This window comes from Hemiscyllium ocellatum, chromosome 23 (assembly GCF_020745735.1).
Source record: "Hemiscyllium ocellatum isolate sHemOce1 chromosome 23, sHemOce1.pat.X.cur, whole genome shotgun sequence".
Classification (NCBI taxonomy): domain Eukaryota; kingdom Metazoa; phylum Chordata; class Chondrichthyes; order Orectolobiformes; family Hemiscylliidae; genus Hemiscyllium; species Hemiscyllium ocellatum.
Genome location: NC_083423.1, coordinates 6,881,566 through 6,902,161, shown reverse-complemented (window position 1 = coordinate 6,902,161; position 20,596 = coordinate 6,881,566). Strand labels below are relative to the sequence as shown.

Below are 20,596 nucleotides of genomic sequence, written 5' to 3'. Positions count from 1 at the left end.
TTAAAGGTTAACTTGCAGGTTCAGTCCATGATTAAGGAAGTGAATGTAATGTTGTAATGTATCTCAGGAAGGTTGGAATATAAAAGCAGCGATGTGCTTCTGAGACTTTATAAAGCTCTGTTAGGCCACATTTAGAATACTGTGTCCACTTTTGGGCCCCATACCTCAGAAGGACATACTGGCATTGGAGTGTGTCCAGCGGAGATTCACACGGATGATCTCTGGAATGGTAGGCCTAACATATGATGAACAGCTGAGGATCCTGGGATTGTATTCATTAGAGTTTAGAAGGTTGACGGGAGATCTAATAGAAACTTACAAGATAACACATGGCTTAGAAAGGGTGGACGCTGGGAAGTTGTTTCTATCAGGCAGTAAGACTAGGACCATTGGGCACAGCTTTAAAATTAGAAGGGGTCAATTTAGAATGGAAACAAGGAGATATTTCCTCAGCCAGAGAGTGGTGGGCCTGTGGAATTCATTGCCACGGAGCACAGTGGAGGCTGGGACATTAAATGTGTTCAAGGCAGAGATTGATAAATTCTTGATCTTGCAAGGAATTAAGGGATACGGGGAGTGTGCGGGTAAGTGGAGTTGAAATGCCCATCAGCCATGATTAAGTGGTGGAGTGGACTCAATGGGCTGAATGGCCTCACTTCCACTCCTATTTTTTATGGTCTTATGAACCAAATGTTCTGAAGAAGAGTGTACGCAATCAGGTCCCAGACCTTCCCGTGGCTTGCTACTTCAACACACAACCCTGCTCCCACTCCCACATGTCTGTCCTTGGCCTGCTGCAACGTTCCAGTGAAGCTCAACGCCAACTGGAGGAACAGCATCTCATCTTCCAACTAGGCACGTTACAGCCTGCCGGTCTCAACATTGAATTCAACAACTTCAGATGATTATCCCATCCCGAAGCCTCTGTTTTCATTCTGCTCCGTAATTTTATTTCATTTATTTTGAAATTTTTTTTCACTGTTCTGCACCTCATATTTCTTGATTGTCTCTCTCTCTCTCGCTCCCCACTCTCTCATCACCTTTTTCCTCTCCTCTTCCCCCTTTGCTACCCTTCTCCCCTGTTTTCCATTTTGCCTCTGCTTCACCCATCCCCCCCATCCTCTACGTATTTTGTCACATAGCACTGGTTTCAGCCTTGGTCATTCACATCTCTTAATATCCTTATAATCTCTCTATGCACTGTCATTATCTCCTCTTTATTGCTACCTTTGCTTCTGGAGCTATGACTCACCTTCTCTCAGCCTGGTATAAATACCTTCCTATTTCTCCCTTTTTTTAGCTTTGACAAAGGGTCAGTTAGACTCGAAACGTCAGCTCTTTTCTCTCCTTACAGATGCTGCCAGACCTGCTGAGATTTTCCAGCATTTTTCTCTTTTGGTGAAGAATTTGAATTGCTAATTCTGTTTCTCTCTCCACTGATGCTGGTAGATCTTCTGAGTTTCTCCAGCACCTTCAGATTTATTTCAGAATTACAGCATCCACAGTATTTTGCTTTAATTAGAATGCTCGATATTCCAATGATTTCGCCATTTGCAAGAGTTTCAAGTCTTCGAAAAGTTTTATTACAGCTATGTGTATTGTTATGTTACTATCCAGTATCGAGTGATGAGGACAGACAGTGAAAAATGTTAGATTAATACCATGTTGTTTTTCAATAACGTTTGTGCCACAAACATGACAGAAAATGACCATCTCCAAAAAGAGGCAATTTCACCATTTTTCCCTGGCATTAAATGGCATTACTATCACTGAACCCCCTACTGGAATCAACCTCCTGGGAGGTGCAGTTGACCAGAAGCTGAACTGGACTAACCCATATGTATACTGACTGCAGATATAAACGAAGATTAGAGGCTGCAAATTCTGTGGCAAGTATTTCACCTGAGTGAAAGTATCCAGGACAAAATAATCCATTCAATTAGTATCACATCTAACACCTCCAACATTCAGTCCCCCTCACTGCCAATACTCATTACGGGTCATTGTGTGCCAGCTACAAGATGCTCTGCGCCAACTCATCAAGGTTCCTTCAATAGCACCTTCCAAACCCACAACTTCCATCATCTAGAAATATAAGGAGATGGAATCAAGCAATATCATTCGCAAATTCTGCACCAAGTTGCACGCCAACCTGATTTGGAACAATATCACCATTTTTCACGGTCACTGAATCAAAAGCCACTCAGTCCCTCCACTCAAAGATCAGTCCCTAACAACACTGTGGGTAGACCTAGGGCTGAAGGATTGCAGCAGCTCAAGGAGACAATGCATTGAAATTGATGCGTCATATTCATTCCTTACAGATTTGGCTTTGTGATGGTGAAGATCTTCACCCACGATGTTGCTAAGAAACACGGGTGTAAGGTGCTGTAAGTACTGACTGTCCCGTTGTAAACCTCTTTCACCGAGCAGATCCTGCTGGGACAGAGGTACAGCATGTCAGTGGATTGGTGGTCCTTCGGAGTCCTCCTCTACGAGATGTTGATTGGCCAGTCTCCTTTCCATGGCAATGATGAAGACGAGCTCTTTCAATCCATCCGCACAGATGACCCGATCTACCCCCGCTCACTGGGCAAGGAGGCAAAAGACATCCTCATCAAAGTAAGAGTTTGTGTCATTTTTAATGGTGTCAATATTTAGCCTCTCTTAAGTCCCAATTTAATCCTGACATCAAGACAATATCAGTTCCCCTTCATTGCAGATGTATTTGGGGTGGGGGGGGGGGGTGGTGTGGTACGGTGACTCAGTGGTTAGCACTGCTGCCTCACAGAACAAGGGACCCAGTCAATTCCACCCTCCGTCTGTGTGGAGTTTGCATATTCTTCCTGTACCTGCTTGGGTTTCAGCCCAAAGATCTGCATGTTAGTTGGATTGGCCATGTTAAGTAGCCCAATTAGCTGGGGGTAAATGCAGGGATAGGATAGGTCTAGATGGGATGCTTTTTGGAGGGTTGGTGTGGACTCAATGGGCCAAATGGCCTGCTTCCACACTGCAGGGATTTTATGGTTTTCATTTGTTTCTAACTCTGCTAATCCTTATATTGTTAGACTGGAAATGCCTAAAGGGTTCTTTCAGGTCTGATCAAAACAGAGTGTGTGTTTGATATAAACCAAGTTAATTAACTTAATGTAATTTAGATAAAGCAAACCGAGGAGTGAATCTTAAATTAGATTAAACTATTTTTGACATATTCAACACACGAGTCTCACTGTTTTCTGTCTGTCAGAGATTCCCGAGGTGATGACTGGCATTTGGAGCTCTAGCTCAATTTGCAGTCGGTCCCTGAACCCCACTCCAATGGGGCAGGGTCCATGTTTCTGGAAGACAGAGTGCCTGATATAACACAGTTCTGGTTATGTGCTGTATCATCACGTTATAGTACCTTCAGTACTTTTCCAGCTCTCAAATATAGGTGGCAATCAAGTCCATGCTTTTGTATTCAGCCTGTATTTTTTTAAAGAAGAATAAAAGGTGTATAAATCTTTATTTCAATTCCACCACCAGGAAGAAAGGAAACACCCGAGTGGCCTGTGACAAGCAGTGCCCTTCACATCAAAGGGCAATGCTGTGTGATCAAACAGTGAAGGGGAGGGCAGGGATTAAATCAAAATAGAGTTGGAGGGGGAAATAATGCACTCCACTCCCTGCGGCGCCCACCTCTCCCTGAACAACTCCAGGGTGTCGGTGGACACTGCGTACTCCTCCAAGGACACCCGGGCTCTAACGTAACTGCGGAAGAGGGACAGGCAGTTGGCCCTAACGACCCCCTCCATGGCCCGCTGCCTGGACCTGTTTATGGCCCATTTGGTCAGGCCCAGGAGCAGACCCATGAGGAGGTCTTCAACCTGCTCTTTTTTAAATCTTTTTTTTTCTTTTCTTTTTTAACCCCCATACTACCGCCTAACTGCGGTAGCGCTTAATTCTTCCCCAGCACCCATGTTTCTTTATTCTTTAAAAAGAATAAAGAATCTTTATTCAATTTCACCACCCGGAAGAAAGGAAACACCCGAATGGCCAGTGACAAGCAGTGCCCTTCACATCAAAGGGCAATTCAACCTGCTCTACATGTACTTTTCCTCCTATTTCAATTGTTCATTGTTGCATCCAATTAATGCTAAACCATAGTCTGGTTTGGGCAGTTAGGAGTCAACTTTGTTGCTGTGAGTTTGGAGTTACATATAGACCAGACCAGTTAAGGATAGCAGATGAGATTTTATAATAATCGACAGTGGTTAGATGCTCAGCAGGAGCTCTTAATTCCAATTTTTTTTAAATATTGAAATTCAATCACCTGCCGCAATGAGATTTGAACCTACATTCCCTGAACAATAGCCTAGCCTGCTGGCTAACCTGCCCAGTGACATTATCATGAGGTCATCGCCTCCCTTAAGGTGCAATAGTTAATCCCAACACTCATAGGATATGGGAAGAAAAAAGTTAGCTGTGGCTCCTCTCCCAATCAGGAGGGCGAATATTGGATGCAGATGTGCTCAGCTGTGATGCTGCACATGGTCAAATATTGTTTGGTGCTCATTGTGCACAATGAAGGGCTGATAGCAATGAAGCTTATGGCCATTAATCACAGAGAGTAAGTGAACAACTAAATCAACAACTTTTTAAAATATCAGAGGCCAAATTCTTTTTAAAAGTAAGTCAAACTGCAGGCACTAACAATGCCCAGTTTATGTTATTACTCTCTGAACAAATGAGTCAAAGTAAATTCAAAATATGCAGATGACTGAATGAACATGTGTTCCTGTTGTATTGGAGATTGATGACGTAACTCTCCTATTGCCTGTGTGTTAGCTCTTTGTTAGGGAGCCGGAGAGGAGACTTGGAGTTAAAGGAAGCATTCGGCAACATGCCTTTTTCCGGGATATTAATTGGCAGGCATTGGAAAACAGGGAGGTGGAGCCGCCTTTCAAACCCACTGTGGTAAGTTCATAAAAACTGAAAGAACTGCAGATGCTGTAAATCAGAAACAAAAACAGACATTGTTGAAAAAGCTCAGCAGGTTTGGTAGCCTTTGTGGAGAGAAAACAGAATTAACGTTTCTGAGGAAGAGTCATTCAGCCAGAAACGTTAACTCTGATTTCTCTCCACAGATGCTGCCAGACCTGCTGAGCTTTTCCAGCAATTTCTGTTTTTGTTGTTGTTGACAAAATAATGGTTTTGTTTTCCATCTTGCCCATCAAGTTTTTACAGGTTAAGTTTTCTTGTTCAGTTATCTTATTAGTAAAGTTTATCTAGTTATATTAGTAACTATCACAATGAGGGTGAGTAGAAAACACTAATTAGACTGATACAGGTAGAAAATCCTTTATCTGAAATGCTTGGGACCAACTGTTTTTTGGAATTCGAAACTTTTCATTTCTCAGAATTTGGATTTTGGAGCTTTTTGGTTTTTGGATGTTTGGATAAAGGATCTTCTACCTGTATTGAAGACTCACATGACAAAATGTGACTTAGAAGTACATATGACCTTCCTGACTGAATGTCCAATGGTTTTGTTTGATAGCACTCTCTTCAGTTTATTCACCAAGCCACAGGTACTGCAGAATACACCAGAAAGCACCAAAACGTGCCTACGGTCTGGGAGAGCGCGGATCCTGATTTCTGTCTGGTTTCATCAATGGTGAAAGTTGGATTAATGACCACGGTGTCTCACTCGCAAAGGGGTAGCTGATTTGATCAGGCAGCTAAAGCTTTCTTGTAATATTTAGAAATCCAACCAAACTGATTGTGAAGGGTAAACAGAGATAGAGGGTTAAAATCAACTATGAGAAAGTGAGGACTACAGTGAGGAGATCAGAGTCGAGAGTGTGGTGCTGGAAAAACACAGCAGGTCAGGCAGCATCCGAGGAGCAGGAGAATTGATGTTTCAGGCATAAGCCATTCATCAGGAATGAAGCTTGTGGGCCAAGGATGCTGAGAGATAAATGGGAAGGGGTGTTGGGGCTGGGGTAAGGTAGCTGAGAAAGCGATAGGTAGATGAAGGTGAGGAAGAATGTGGTGGACAGGGGGAGTGATGGACAGGTCAGGAAGGCAGTGACGAGTTGGAGGCTTGGGACTGGGATAATGTTGGGGAACGGGAAATGAGGAAGCTATTGAAATCCACATTTATCCGGTGTGGTTGCAGGGTCCCAAGGCAGAAGAGGAAGTTTTCTTCCTGCAGGCATCAAGTGGTTAGGGTTTGGCACTGGAAGAGGCCCAGGACCTGCATGTCCTTGGTGGAGTGGGAGGGGGAGTTGGTGGGTGCTGGTGTCCCAGAGATGTTCTCTGAAATGATCCAAATTGGTCATCCTGGGAATGGAAGTGGCAGAGGCGAAGGAATTGGGAATAAGGAATAGCATTTTTACAGGAGGTAGGGTGGGAGTCGGTGAGATTGAAGTGGATGTTTGTGGTTAGTCGGTTGCCGGAGACAGTGATGGAGAGGCACAGGAAGGGGAGGGAGGTGTCCAAGATGGTCTAGGTGAGTTTGAGGTTAAGGTAGAATGTGTTGGTAAAGTTGATGAACTGTTTAACCTCCTCATGGGAGCGCGAGGTGGTGCCAATACAGTCATCAATGTAACGGAGGAACAGGTGGGGATGGTGCCGGTGTCACTATGGAAGATGGACTGTTCCACATAATGGACAAAGAGACAGGCATAGCTGGGTCCCATGCGGGTGCCCATGGCTACCCCTTTGGTTTGGAGGAAGTTGGAGGATTGGAAGAAGTTGAGGGTAAGGACCAGTTCAGCCAGGTGGTTGAGGGTGTCAATGGAAGGGTCCTGGTTGGGACAGCGGGAGAGGAAGAAATGGAGGGTTCGGAGGCCTTCATCATGGTGGATGCATGTATACAGGAACTGGATGTCCATGGTAAAGAGGAGGTGTTGGGGTCGGGTAAACGAAAATCTTGGAAGAGGTGAAGGGCGTGGGTGGTGTCACGAACGTAGGTGGGACTTCCTGGATGAAGGGGGACAGGACGGTGTTGAGGTAGGAAGAGATTAGTTCAGTGGGACAGACGCAAGCTGAGACAAGGGGTTGATCAGGGCAGTCAGGTTTGTAAATCTTCAGTAGGAGGTAGAATCAGGTGGTGCGGGGTTCATGGACAATGAGATTGAAGGCTATGAATGCGAGATCCCCAGAGGTGATGAGGTTGTGGATAGATTAGGTAATGGGAGGTGATGTTCTGATCAAGGGGCAGTAGAAGGAGTGTCTGTGAGTTGGCGTCTAACTTCAGTGGTGTAGAGGTTGGTACACCACACTATTACTGCGTTTCCCCCACCCCCCCCTTCTTTGAAGCGTTTGATGGTGAGGTTGGGGTTGGAGAGGAGGGAGTGAAGAGCTGCGTTTGTGAGGGCGGGAAATTGAAGAGGGTGAGGGGGTGGGCAGGTTGAGGCGGTCAATGTATATAAAAGGTTGTCTAAAAACACCACTGATTGTGGCAATGCCAGGTCACCTCACAGTGTGTGCTAGAAAGACCAGCAGCACAGAAAAGGCCATTCTGCCCCTCAGCAGTACTCCTAGGTGCAGGCTGCCACAGTCCAAACCACAGAGTTCAGACGCAGGTCACAGAGCCTGGGGCATGATGACTGTTTGTAAATCGCTTCCGAGTGTCCCATCTCAGCATTTGTTCCTGCTATTGTCGTCGCCACAGGAACACAGATCAGTTATTCAAACAATCAATTATCCAAAGAAAATACTTCCTACCTGTCTCATTCAGATGATCAAGATTGTTCTGTATACAGTTTGGGAGTAGGTGGGACCTGAACCCAGGTCTCCCGCCTCAGAGATGGGGACAATATCACTGCACCTAAACGGTCCTTCTATTACATCTAAGAGATACTTCTAACTAATCTGTTGAAAGATGTTATGAAACACCTTTGGAGCACATGACACTTGAACCTGGGCCTCAACCACAAGTTCTGAGACTGAGTTCACAGACTTACTATGGAGGACATTCAGCCCATCTTGCCTTCACTGACTCTCATCTAATGCCATATTGTTTGAGCCAATGATGTCAGCAGGTGACCCTGCAGCAACCTGGCATTCGATTGGCTGATGGGTCAGTGTTTGGGATTAGCTTTCAGCCAATTGGGGGCAACAGCGGAGGTGATGACTGAGTCGTATTGTTGCTGGACTGTTAATGCAGAGAGCCAAGCCATGTTCTGGGGTCCTGGGTTCAAATCCCACTGTGGCAGATTCAATAAAAAATTTGAATTAAGAGTTGAATGATGGTCAATTGTTGGGGAAAACACATCTTGTTCACTAATGTCCTTTTGAGAAGGAAATCTGTCATCCTTACCTGGTCTGGCCAATATGTGACTCCAGACCCACAGCAATGTGGTTAACTCTTAACTGCCGCGTGGGCAACTATGGATGGGTAATAAATACTGAACTGGCCAGCGGTGCCTACACCCCATGAAAAACATTTTAAAATGCCACACAGCTCAGTCCTCTTTCTTGCTCCAAACCCAATCCCACAACTTCCAGAGAGAACATAAATGTTTTACGGTTGCAAAGTGACCACTGAAGTAAAAGCAGAGGTTACAGAAAATGGTGATAAAGGAAAAAGAAGGACCGATGACCAGGAATGTTCAAAATGCATGCCTTTGAGTTGTCTTGGGTTAATATCACAATCCCATTTGTCCTGACACCTAAGCATCTTCTGAGAGTTAAAAACCTAAATTGAAATCAGCGCAATGACTCTGAATTTTCTCTGAGCCTGTCGACAATGTGAAGATTAAAAGGAGAGGAACGGCTCTTCTGCAGTCAACAGCTCACACATTCCATCTCCCCCAGCCCCTAATTCACATGGCCATCTGACTTGCTGTCCTTTCAAAGTCATACAGAAACCTAGATACACAGAGTAAAAGAAGAAGATGTTTTGATGATCTTTCATGACATTTAAAAAGGACATATCGTGGCAAATATACCAGGATCATGTGGAGATCTGAGAAAATCAAAGGGGACACTTACTGAGAATATTTTTTAAAATCCTTTAGTGCGTTCTCTCAGATTGAACTGTTGATGAATATCAACTTCTTGAAAACAGAAAACATTTTCACAATTAGGGTTAAAACTTATTGCAATCTCTTTCATAAAACATCATTTTGCTTCTCTAATCACAAGTTGACATTGTCTTGACTATTGAGCTGATAGCGCCAAAAATTTCCAAATTTGGATTTCTCCCCTCTACATTTGCAAACATTCTTGATACCTTCAAACTGCAGGAAGTCTGAGACAGAAAGCTCCATCGCCCCAGCTCATAAAGAAACTTCATAACTAAAATCCAGGCGAGTACACTGTGACCAGATTTTCTGTTGCAGTCAACATCAAAGAAATTCTTGGTCTGTTGGTTGCAAAGTTTTGTTTAATTTATGCTTATTGAAACTTGTCCTATATTATCTTTCTCTTTGATTTCATTTTTATGATGAAGGATAAGTCTCAGTGAAATTTGAAAAGCTTCTGCAATTGGAGTTCTTAAAAACGCTTTGCCTAATGTGACGCCTGGGGAAACTTGAGGGGTTTAATTGAATTTCAACTTTCTTTCGGAGCTGGGGCGAGAAGGTTTTCTGTCTAGGTATGCCGGAGATTTGGAGTGACCAAGAGTGTTCACAAACCTTCAGGGAGAATCCAGATTTCATCTTTGGATACATCAAGAGGTAGCTTAATGATCAAGAACAATGCCAGCTTGTGATGAAATGATGTTTTAAGGAAATAAGACGCAATAATTTTCATCATCTATGTAAAAGTGTTTGTTATTTTCCAGGAATGGCAAGTGTCAAGTCCTATTTATGCCTTACACATACCAGGCAATGACTATCTCCAACAAGAGAGAATCTAACCATCAGCCTTGATGTTCAATAGCATCATAATGATTACCATCAACATCCTGGAGCTTACTATTGACCAGAAACTGAATTAGACTACTCATATAAATATTGTAAAAACAATGACTGCAGATGCTGGAAACCAGATTCTGGATCAGTGGTGCTGGAAGAGCACAGCAGTTCAGGCAGCATCCAACGAGCAGCGAAATCGACGTTTCGGGCAAAAGCCCTTCATCAGGAACCACAAATGTCGATTCTCCTGCTCCTCGGATGCTGCCTGACCTGCTGTGATGGAACACTTCCTGTTTGCTTGGATGGGTGCAACACTCAAGAAGCTCCATACCATCCAGGACAAAGCAGCTTAAAGATTGGCACCAGACCCACTCTGACACTCCGTAGCGGCAGTGTGTACCGTCTACAAGATGCAGAGCAGAAATTCACTAAAGGTCCTTAGGTCCTTAGGTCTGGAGTCACATGTTAACCAAATCAGGTCAGAACAGCAGATTACTTTTCATAGCGGATATAACTTTGCATATAGGTTTTTATAGCAATCAATAATAGTTTCATGATAACCATGGCTGAAATTAGCTTTCAAGTCTCGATTTTCCTAGACTGGCCCACAGACACGGTCATGTAACCCATTGTGAGTTTGCCTGTGGGGTAGATACAATGCAGTATAGCTCAAAGTAAGCAAATATAATGTAACATTCAATAAAGTATTAAAACCTTATTCCAAAATAGATTGAATGAATGACACAGTGTTACACTGCTACCATTTACATTATTTTTTGAGTTGGATTTGTTCTTGCCAAGTCTATGGTACTGGTGATTTCTTCATTTACATTACCCAAACATTCCTGGGCAGGTCAGATGCCAGACACAGAATCAAGTTCCATCTTTATCTTCTGAAATGTAGAAAGAATGAATGAGGGTGTAAAAGCGTTCTTGCTCAGTCCAGGTTGTGAGGGTTCTGACAGTAATCCCCCTTGATCATGTTATAAATTGATACTCCTTCCCAGAATCCCCACCCAAAAAAGAGGCTACTTTGGGGCTTATGGAAATGATCTGAAACCATAACAATACCTTGTCCTTGTTTAACACTCCTAATGTTAAACAAATAGTGTGCAAAATGTATGTCAAACGAAAACCACTGTTCCAAAAAATATTCATGCAGTATGGATGGGTTCCATTCCTGATGTGTATATTTCCTGCATTAAAACCTAGAATCCAAATAATTTAAAAAAGTTCTCCTCTTAAAGCTTATGAATCTTACACCTCACTACTCCTTTCACACAATTCCCATATTCTGCTTTGGGAATGCCAGTGTTGGACCAGGGTGGACAAAGTTAAAAATCACACAACACCAGGTTATAGTCCAACAGGTTTATTTGGAAACACAACCACCTGATGAAGGAGCGTCGCTCCGAAAGCTAGTGTGCTTCCAAATAAACCTGTTGGACTATCACCTGGTGTTGTGTGATTTTTAACTTACCACATTCTGCACCTCTCCCTCTCGTTTACCACTTTCCTCTGCCATGATCGCCCCACTCCACATCTCCTCACCCCAACACTTTACTTCCACCTCTCCCTCCCCCTCAACTGAATTAATGTCTTGCTCAAAGCGAGGGTTTAGGATTGGAATGGTGAGAGAGACTGTAAGGGCGGGGTGATGAGGTAGCAGGAAGCAGCCAAGAGATCGGGAACAAGAAAATCATTGAAGAGGATGGAAAAGCTGGGAAGTGATGTGACAGGAAATGTTTAAAGAGATTAGACTGAGCGACATAGTTATAACATGATACTTGGCATACACACTGTAAGGAGAAAGTGAGGACTGCAGATGCTGGAGATCAGAGCGGAAAATGTGTTGCTGGAAAAGCGCAGGTCAGGCAGCATCCAAGGAACAGGAGAATCGACGTTTCGGGCATGAGCCCTTCATCAGGAATGAGGAAAGTGTGTCCAGCAGGCTAAGATAAAAGGTAGGGAGGAGGGACTTGGGGGAGGGGCGTTGGAAATAAGATAGGTGGAAGGAGGTCAAGGTGAGGGTGATAGGCCGGGGTGGGGGTGGGGGCAGAGAGGTCAGGAAGAAGATTGCAGGTTAGGAATGCGGTGCTGAGTTTGAGGGATTTGACTGAGGCAAGGTGGGGGGGAGGGGAAATGAGGAAACTGGAGAAATCTAGGTTCATCCCTTGTGGTTGGAGGGTTCCTAGGCGGAAGATGAGGCGCTCTTCCTCCAGCCATCGTGTTGCTATGGTCTGGCGATGGAGGAGTCCAAGGACCTGCATGTCCTTGGTGGAGTGGGAGGGGGAGTTGAAGTGTTGAGCCACGGGATGGGTGGGTTGGTTGGTCCGGGCGTCCCAGAGGTGTTCTCTGAAACGTTCCGCAAGTAGGCGGCCTGTCTCCCCAACACACTGTAACAATGCTAAAACACAATGGAGGTCAAAGCATGCTGCAGTATTTGGTCAACTTCTCAAATTTACAAAGTAAAGCAAAGTCCAGCAGATACTGGCGATCTGAAATAAAGATGGAAAGTGCTGGAGAAATTCAGCAGATCTGACAGCAAGTGTGGGGAAACAATGGAGCTTAAGGTTTTGAGTTCAGCTTTTGGGCGGCACGGTGGCACAGTGGTTAGCACTGCTGTCTCACAGCGCCTGAGACCCGGGTTCAATTCCCGACTCAGGCGACTGACTGTGTGGAGTTTGCATGTTCTCCCCGTGTCTGCGTGGGTTTCCTCCGAGTGCTCCGGTTTCCTTCCACAGTCCAAAGATGTGCGGGTCAGGTGAATTGGCCATGCTAAATTGCCCGTAGTGTTAGGTAAGGGGTAAATGTAGGGGTATGGGTGGGTTGAGCTTCGGCGGGTCGGTGTGGACTTGTTGGGCCGAAGGGCCTGTTTCCACACTGTATGTAATCTAATTTGTCCAATGATGAGCTGTACCGACTCAACCTGTTAATTCTGTTTCTCGCTCTTCACAGGTGCTGCCAGATGAGCTGAGTTTCTGCAGCACTGTCTGTTTTTATTAGATAATTTACAAAACACACTAAAATGCAAGCACCCCAATAAGAACATAAAAGGGGAGAATAATTATCCTTAATTTTTACAATGGATTTTGACCTAATAGAAAGTACAGTGACGGTCTTTAACGATCATGGTCAATACAATAATGTCATGTTTAGTGGTTCTCTGTGCAATTAGTCTCATTTCTGCTGTGTTGCCATGATTACAACTATATCTTGGCACTGATCCCAAGTGACAACTGGCTGTTCTTTTCACGTCAACAGTAGAGTGACACTGGGGCAAGTATTTGTACTGAGACCTGTTTATTACCTCCAATATATTGGTACTTTGTGGACCAGATAATTTTTTTTAGATTAGACTCCCTACAGTGTGGAAATAATGATCCATATATTAATAAACTGCTTCATGGTAAATCCCTTTATCCCACCAAATTCCATGATGCTGTCACTTTGTTAGGCAAAGAAGTCAATATAATGGTTGGAAACATCTTCATCCCAGATACTAACTATAGGCAAAGTCTCCTATTTGGATCATCCTTCCCGCACATAGCCACAAATAAAGAGGGAATATGAGTGGGACAGTTTCATTTTTACTTCAATGCACTGCACTGCTCTGAGCTTAGGAAGCAGTGCAGACAGACAATGTTAATAATTCAAGAGGCAGCTGGGTACTTGTTTGCAAAAAATATTTTTAAGCAATCCAAAGTTGGAGTGGTTGGGAACACCACCCCCTGCAAGTTCCCCTCCAAGCCACTCACCATCCTGACTTGGAAATATATCACCGTTCCTTCACTGTCACCAGGTCACAATCCTGGAATTCCCTCCCTCAGAGCATTGTGAGTCAACCCACAGCACATGGACTGCAGCTCACCCCTACCTTCTCAAGGGGCAACTAGGGATAGGTAATAAATGCTGGCCCAGCCAGTGATGCCCAAATCCCATTAGTGCCTGTACAAAAAGGTTGCAATCAGGAACAGAAATCACAGGAGGTGATGTTACCCCTCGCCTGCGCCCCTGATTAAAGTTCAATTAAACCCCAGAAGGCCCTTGGGCCCTGATGTACTCACCACTTTCCAAGTCCTCGGTATAGAAAACTGGTATTGATTTGTTTAAAAGTCCATACATCCCCATGTTTACTCATTAAAATGTCTCGTTAATTAATGAGCACTGACAGAGCTCCCAGATTCTTTAACATCTTAATTTTTTTTATCCCTCAGAAATCACCAAGTGACTGCAGCAACTTTGACAAGGAATTCCTGAACGAGAAACCCAGACTGTCATGTGCAGACAGGACCCTCATCAACAGCATGGACCAAAACATGTTCAACAACTTTTCATTCACAAACCCAAAAATGGAGAGATTACTTTGACGAAGATCAGAGGACAGCTGTAAAATATCTTACCTCGGTAACACTGAAGAGTTAACACTTCCCATTCACCCTTGACGACAGCATGGTGATCGTTACATTCTATGTTAAACGTGTGGCATGAAAATAGCTATCATGTAAGTTAAATATACTGGAATGTCCTGAATATCCATGTTGAAAATCACTTTATAGTAACATCCAAAGCATCAGAGAAGAGATGCTAATTTTATTTGGATTGGAAGGACAAGGCATTTATGCCTAACTTGATGGCTATAATCTTTCAGCGCAAAGACTTAAGACGAGACCAACACTGCATGTGGAAACATTTAGATTTTGATTAAGTGTTTTAATAAGTGTTCGTTTCCATGCAAATTGCTATGGAACAAGAATGCAAATAACATTTAATTCTAGGAAAGTATTTTGTTTCTCGGTTGTGTGCATGTGTGGACATTTTATTCTCAGGTAGTGTCCTGGCTTGCAGTGAACTAGTGCTGGGCTGTTTGAAAGATAACTCACAAACTCATTCCTGTCCAAATCACTGAGCCGTAGACCAAAACACACACATCCCCTTTACAAGCCTTGGCATTATATAATAATGGGCATTTTGTAGAGCGACGCTGCGTAATATACACCATGACAGCCACAGCGGGGGGGGTGGGGAGGTGAATTTGCTGACCCCGCCCCCCCCCCCCCCCCCCCCGACAATGGGTAAATCACATTGTTCCTTCTTTGATGGAGTGAATGTTCAGCTTTTGCATCAAACCTGATGTGCAACCTCCATTCGGAGCCTGAGTTACAACGCAAAGTGATGGAAATGAAACAAAAGTGCTCAACAGGTTGACCATTGACTACCTTCTTGGCAACTGGAAGATGGAGATTTCACACGCTGTTGAAATTCCACTCCCTTTGTCTCTTCACTGTGTGCAGGCTTTTCTTCCAGTTTCGCGGTCATCAGTTCAGTCCTGCTATAGCTTGCCACTGGGGTTCCGTGAACTACATGCATTTAGCAGCCCAGGAAGACCAATAGTGTGCGACTAGAGGAGAATAGAAACCTATTTCAACAGTTCATATTCATGTGCAGTTCACATTGGACAGAACCAGCAGGCTTCCATGAACCCTGGGAAACCTAGCTGAAATGTGTCAGGAACATCAATCATGTGATATTGGCAGCAATTGCAGCCCAGCCACATCTATCATGCACTGGAAGAAGAGAAAATAACCAGGACTGGAAATGAGCAACTTGGAAACATTTCCCATGTTGGATAGTGAGTCATCTTGAAGGGAGGGTTGAAATGTATAAGGGCATTCTTCTCTTCAGGAATTTAGGTGGGACATCCCAATAAAAAAGGTCCTGGGCTGTTATTAAGTCAACAATTTTGATGTAGACCCTGTATAACTTGAAGTAGTTACTAGGATGTGACCTTGCCATCAACTGCAATCTTATCTCTTGTGACCTCTTCCACTTTACTTACTCAATGCTACTCTGGATATTTTGTGTTTGAATTTTCCCCTAAGCTCCAATACAATGCAATGCAAACACCCTTCATTCTTGTTCCATCCTTGCAAGGCTGAATTCAGGATTAAACAACACTCAAACCACAGATCTCATAACAGGCCTGGACAGAATAGATGCAGGAGGGATGTTCCTGATGGTGGGAGAGTCCAGAACCAGGGGAAATAGTTTAAGGACAATAGGCTAAACTTATTAGGACTGAGATGAGGAGAAATGTCTTCCCTTAGAGTGTGGTGAACCTGTGGAATTCACTACCACAGAGAGTGGTTAGGCCGAAACATTGTGCTTTCAAGAAGGAGGTGCTATAGTTCTTGAAGCTTAAAGGGATTAAGGGAAATGGGGGATGGCAGATCAGGGCATTGATTTCAATGATCAACCATGATCATTGTAAATGATGGAGCAGACTAAAGGGGTCACATGGCCTACTCCTACTCCAATCTCCAATGTTTCTAAATAATCAAAATCTCTACTTCCCTCAGCCCTTTTTTTATCCCATTTAGAGATGTTTACGACTTAAACTAATTACCTTACTCATCTCGTCTCTTCTTTAAACATTACTGCAATCCTGCACTTTTTGACTTTCAAGATGAATTGAGTCATATTTTCAAGTGGCATTACTTCCTTACACCTGGTAGAGACATTGCTATCAGTTACTTGATTGGAGACAGTGCTGTTCCCTTCATTAGTCACTGAATCCCCTGTGCATTTTTCTTACTATGAAAGCATGTTATCCTTTCCTAGTTATTCTCCAAATGCTTACGTGAACCCTGTAATCTTCACAATTACTTTCCACACCCTTAAAGTTTGTCGTTGAAATACTTTCCTCACTCCATTGCATTTGAAACGCAGTGCGTTCAGGAGCTCTACCATTTTGTGATGCAGATTGAAGGGGAAGGCTATGTCTTCACACATAGGTATCGTGCTGTGATCACTGACCTTGGCTCTGTGACTGTCAGGTCTCAACTGGGGAGTATAGAGGTCAAGGCAGGACACAGAGAAAGAATCTTGACCTCAGCGACCACAGAACAGTGAGAGGCCAATGAGCTAAAACTGCATACTGCTTCAACTTTCCACCAATATTGAGTGGGAATATTGGTGTGATCTGAAATACACTACCGCAAAGGGCAGTGGAAGCAGATTCAAGCCCATACTATCTTTCAAAAGGGAAGTGAATAAAGGAAAATATTCAGATGGCTATAGAATAACTCAAAGCACCATCCCAGCTGTCTGACCTCTTCCTGTGCAACATAATTCTTTGATGCCCCTACCACCCTTGAATCAAATCACCTGCTGACACACTACCGGAGGGAACATCAGGCTGTAATATTTAACAACTTGAGACGGGGAGGGGGGGATCTGGAAAATAAAAAGAAAATACATACAAACCTAATGTTTATATTTAACCGACTCAGGTACTTTGGTGATTGATTATGCATCGTGATATTTGTGCGGGTTACAGATTTAGCAAGCTAATTCCACCCCCCACCCTAGAAATGCATTCTCACTGATTTTGGATAGTAACACAGCTCCTTCAGAATGCCAATTTTCTTTATTTCTGTTTACACAAAAGTTGAGGTGCAATCCATACCATTTTCTACATGCAAGTCTATGAATGAAGTCAAGGTAAAATTGACTCGGTTTGACAGGAGCAGCAGTGGATTATGAACCATTTTAAGCAATGCAATGACGAACAGGAGATCGTCCAGCTGAATGTTTGTGTTGTCTCATCAGGCCAGTGAATGGGAGACCTGTGGAGTTATGCCTTTGTCATTTTTTAAAATATATTATGTGTCTACTTGAAATGAGCAGAAATTAATGTCCCTGCTTTATTTGTCTTTGTCAAAGTACATGTGATGTGTACTGAGGTGTTATATAATTTGTGAGATAATGTACAAGTGGCAGATAATGTACAAATTAAGATCCGAGTTAACATTGAAAGTTGGGCAAGCATGTAAAGGGGACTTTTTTTGTTGGGTTTATGCAACTTTGATGTCCAGTGCTGGAGGCACTTAAGATGAAGATTTTGTACAAATGTTGCCTTCACAGATAAGGTTAAATATTAAAAATATGATGAAACCTACCTACTTAGTGATTATTAACAGCCCAGGGTCTGGAGTAACAGGACTTTGTACAGAACGGGACACTTCTGTTCTTCGCTGTCTGTGATCCTGATGAAGGGCTTATGCTCGAAACGTCGAATTCTCTATTCCTGAGATGCTGCCTAACCTGCTGTGCTTTGACCAGCAACACATTTGCAGCATATCCCAATTCAGACAGGTTCCAACAACTTCGCCTCATTTTGTAGCAGAATTAACTACAAATAGTCTAAAGCTACTATAATGTGGCTTATTTTTGGCATTAAATGATGCATCTAGCTTGCTCCCCTGGGAGTTCTTGTTGATGATTCTAGATATCAACAGTGGAAAGACTTTCCGATCTCCAGCACTGTCAAATTCTTGCATGCCCATGGCCTGTGTTTAAAATTCACCCCAGTAATTAAAAGAATGAATAGATGTCAATGTTTAATAGTAATGTGAAACCAGTGAAATATCAATGTAAAATTACCTCATTAATTTACTTGGATAAAATAAAACCATGTTGTATAATGATGTGAATGCCTGCCTGTGTAATTTCTGATTTGTGCTTGTTATTGCATTACATGTTTCTGCACAATCCATGCCGATCACTCTCCTCCTCAAAAGTAGCAGTCACAAGCAACATTTGCAAAGTTTATCGATATCTCTAGGATTGCAATCGTTACTATTGACGATACCAACCCTGCAGCAGATACATGAGAACATTATCTCCAAGTCGCTCACCATCCTGAGTTGGAAATCTATTGCTGTTCCTTTAGTGTTGCTGGGTTAAAATCCTGGAATTCCTTCATTAAGGGCATTGTGGGTCTACCCGCAGCACATGGACTGCAGCGGTTCAAGAAGGCAGCTCACCCTCACCTTCTCAAGGGGCAACTAGGAACAGGCAATAAATACTGGGCCCAGCCAGTAACACCTACCTCCCACGAGTAAATTAAATAAAATTGTGAACCTGCCTCAGGTCAGACATCATATTTCAGATTGTCTTCATTTTCACCATTGGTGAATCGCCAATTACCTTAAAACTGTGTTCTTTCAATCTCGTCCTTCTACTATTGACAACAATGTATCCAAGTTTGTTCTGTCCAGACCTCACACAACTTTGAACATCTCTATCAAATGTCCTCTCAACATTCTCTTCTTCAAGGAACACAATCCCAATTTTTCCAAAATTCCCAATGTAACTGAAGTTTAAACATTGGGACCTTTTCCTGTTCCCCCTCTCAAATTCCCATGCCATCTCCCTGACTGAGACCTTGTCACTGAGATTAATTACCTCATGGAATCTTTGCTTCATCAACTGAGAATCATAGAATCCCTACAGTGAGGGTGTAGGTCATTCGGCCCATCAAGTCCATACTGACCCTCTGAAGAGCATCCTAACCAGACACATTCCCCTGACCCTATCCCTGTAATCCTGCATTTCCCATGGCTAACTCACCTAGCCTGGACACTATGGTAATTTAACTTAAGCTGCACATCGTTGGACTGTGGGAGGAGACTGGAGCACCTGGAGGAAACCCACGGGGAGAATGTGCAAACTCCACACAGACAGTCCAACAAGGCAGGAATTGAAGCTGGGTCCCTGGCGTCATGAGACAGCAGTGCTAACCACTGAGCCATTGTGCTGCCCCAAAATATTTCAAGAATTGACTTGCATTTGCAAAGTCCTTTTCATGACTAGTTTGTGGGAAATGGTTTTACAGCAACTGGAGGCTTTTTTTAAAGTCAATGGAATGCAGAAGACATTGCAAATTTGGTGCAGCAAGATTCCAGAACCAACTTTAGGAAAATGATCACGTCACCCCTTCCAGTGAGGTTAATTGAGAGATAAACATTGGCCAGCTCACCACAGGAAATTCCCCATTTTGCTGGATGGCATTGTGTTGGTTTTTATCAGTTTTACTGAGAGACCAGAAGGGACGTCCCAGTCCAGTGCATCATCTGAAAGTGCAAATGTGTGGCACTGCTCAAGGACTGGCACTGCAACTATTGGCCCACAGTAAATTCTCAAGGTTTGAGCATCTTAGCCACAGGTGAGGTACCAGAAGATTGGAGATTGGCTAATGTGGTGCCACTGTTTAAGAAGGCTGGTAAGGACAAGCCAGGGAACTATAGACCAGTAAGCCTGATGTCGGTGGTGGGCAAGTTGTTGGAGGGAATCCTGAGGGACAGGATGTACATGTATTTGGAAAGGCAAGGACTGATTAGGAATAATCAACATGATTTTGTGCATGGGAAATCATGTTCTCACAAACTTGATTGAATTTTTGAGGAAGTAACAAAGAGGATTGATGAGGGCAGAGCAGTAGATGTGATCTATCTGGACTTCAGTAAGGCATTCGACAAGGTTCCCATGGGAGACTAATTAGCAAGGTTAGATCTCATGGAATACAGGAAGAACTAGCCATTTGGATACAGAATTGACTCAAAAGGTAGAAGACAGAGAGTGGTGGTGGAGGGTTGTTTTTCAGACTGGAGGCCTGTGACCAGTGGAGTGCCACAAGGATCGGTGCTGGGAACTCTACTTTTTGTCATTTTCATAAATGATTTGGATGTGAAGATAACAGGTACAGTTAGTAAGTTTGGAGATGACACCAAAATTGGAGGTGTAATGGACAGTGAAGAAGGTTACCTCAGCTTACAACAGGATCTTGAGCAGATGGGCCAATGGGCTGAGAAGTGGCAAATGGAGTTTAATTCAGATAAATGTGTGGAGCTGCATTTTGGGAAAGCAAATCTTAGCAGGACTTATACACTTAATGGTAAGGTCCG

At 43.5% G+C, this 20,596-nt stretch overlaps 1 protein-coding gene across 1 annotated transcript in view; it reads left to right on the top strand.

Moving 5' to 3' along the window:
- Nucleotides 1–14,853, top strand: part of prkcq (protein kinase C, theta) — a 172,152-nt gene extending 157,299 nt beyond the window's left edge. Inside the window, exons 16-18 of the mRNA XM_060843096.1 lie at nt 2,434–2,622; nt 4,828–4,956; nt 14,066–14,853. Coding sequence (XP_060699079.1) covers nt 2,434–2,622; nt 4,828–4,956; nt 14,066–14,218 — 471 coding nt within the window. The 3' untranslated portion in view covers nt 14,219–14,853. The remainder of the gene's footprint in view (nt 1–2,433; nt 2,623–4,827; nt 4,957–14,065) is intronic.
- Nucleotides 14,854–20,596: the final 5,743 nt, after the last annotated feature.